A 1866-nucleotide genomic window follows, 5' to 3' on the forward strand; every position below is an offset into this window, starting at 1 on the left:
AAACCTAGGGCTGCATGATAAATCACATGTGATTGTCATGCGCATCTCGTCAGTAAAGCCGGTTCTGTGATTGGTAGTAAATCTCCATCACATGCTCTCAGATGGAGCGGCATTTACTACACAGAGCCGTAGATCCCTGACAAGCAGAGGCGGACAAAGTACTCAACTCCATTACTTGAGTGAAAGTACAGATATTCAAAAAGTGTACTTAAGTAAATGTACTTAGTTACTGTCCGCCTCTGCTGACAAGCTACGCAATCGCGTTCATAATCGAAGGCGATTCATCTGCTATTATGAACGTGATATTGCGTAGCTTGTCAGTTACGGTTTACAATGTGTGGAACGGTGCGCTGTGATTGGTTGAGCAGATGTATCGCATTCTGCAGAGAAGGGAGACTGGCGTTTGTCGCGGTTTGGAAAGATAGGGAGAAAACATGACAGAATAACACAACGGATATCGCATTTTGCGTAAAATTTTAAATCGACTTTTCAATACCGACCAAATACAATACTGATTTTGGCAGGAACTCTTTTTTTTTTTTATGCCATTTATCGCATTTTGGAACCAAACTCTTCAAATGTTTTTTTGCCACCTCTGGCTGTCGACAAACTCAGACAGGCTGTCACATGGAAGTGTTACTGAACAGCGTCTATAAGGGCTTTTAGTCCAAATGTGTGCATTTTTGGAGAAATACTGATATCTTTCACATACATTTCTTTAGACAGAATCATCATTTCTATTTATTTTCCACTGTGATCTGATGAACTGTAGTGGCTTCCAGTGCTACTTTAGTATGTTTTCTCTTCTGCAATCTCTGCATTTGAATCATCACAGCCCTATGCTCAACAGGTTTGTTTTGGTAAAATGTAACAGATTTGAATCAGTCTGAATGATGTATAAACTCATCTGAATCAACATCTGACACACTGAACAGCAAGTTATCTTTACTTCCAGTGATATCTGCCTCAAAGTTAAGCAAGTTTTGTACTTAAGGTTTACAAAACCTAAGTCAATTTCGATACTGACTGGCTATTTAAATAACATTACAGATATAAATTTGCCACAGAGTTTTTGCGATAAATTCCTATTGTTTTAATGTAAAAACAGCTTATTGCTTTATTCGTAAAAAGTCTCATGGCCGATTCCAAGAACTTCAACAAAATGTCAGAGCTCAGGTGAATTGCCCTGGAAGACAAACACTACAACGCATACTGTGATTCATGTTGATGAGTTATGAGTTACAACAGTATCTCACCTGGCACCAGAGCGACTAACAACATCCACAATTTCTCCAGGAAAGAAGCGCTCTTTGACATAAGCGTACACATCATCGCATATCTCATGCAGATGTGAGCGGTGCGTAAGTGCTGTCAGGTGCAGAAGGGGGACGAGCAGCGCATTGGGAAATTTCTGAAGATTAAATCTGGCTTTCCTTTCGCTCTCCAGGGCCTCCTGGAAGGTCAGGCAGGGCTTCCCCGTCACGGCACAGCTCCATACAAGACTGTTACACAGAATGGTCCTCTCAAAGAATTCACTGGTAAAACAAAAACACAATGCGTCATGTTATTAACTATCCTGACACCTTTACAGTTTACACAGATATGAACATACTACTCACAACTGACTAATGAACCGTGTCAAAAAGCTCATGTTTTGGGGAAAACAAATAACAGAGTGGAGATTTTACCCAAAATACATCTATTTGTTTACAAACACATCTCTTTTTTTTTTTTCAATACCACTAGTTTTAGTTTTTATGCCCAAGTAGTTGGTAGTTATAACTTAAATGACTTCCCATATCAGTCTTATGACCTGTAAGATCAATGTCAGGTCATAAGACCCCCCCCCCCCAAAATAAAAGGGGC

General features: G+C 39.9%; 1 protein-coding gene across 2 annotated transcripts in view; it reads right to left on the reverse strand.

Moving 5' to 3' along the window:
* The window catches only part of LOC107729254 (bromodomain adjacent to zinc finger domain protein 1A-like), a 20304-nt gene that overhangs the window by 16299 nt on the left and 2139 nt on the right, over positions 1–1866 (reverse strand). For both annotated transcript variants that reach the window (XM_016539689.1, XM_016539688.1), the window contains exon 3: positions 1257–1535. In XM_016539689.1, coding sequence (XP_016395175.1) covers positions 1257–1535 — 279 coding nt within the window. The remainder of the gene's footprint in view (positions 1–1256; positions 1536–1866) is intronic.

Source organism: Sinocyclocheilus rhinocerous, unplaced genomic scaffold (genome assembly GCF_001515625.1).
Source record: "Sinocyclocheilus rhinocerous isolate Xijiao unplaced genomic scaffold, SAMN03320098_v1.1 scaffold1268, whole genome shotgun sequence".
In the NCBI taxonomy this organism is placed as follows: domain Eukaryota; kingdom Metazoa; phylum Chordata; class Actinopteri; order Cypriniformes; family Cyprinidae; genus Sinocyclocheilus; species Sinocyclocheilus rhinocerous.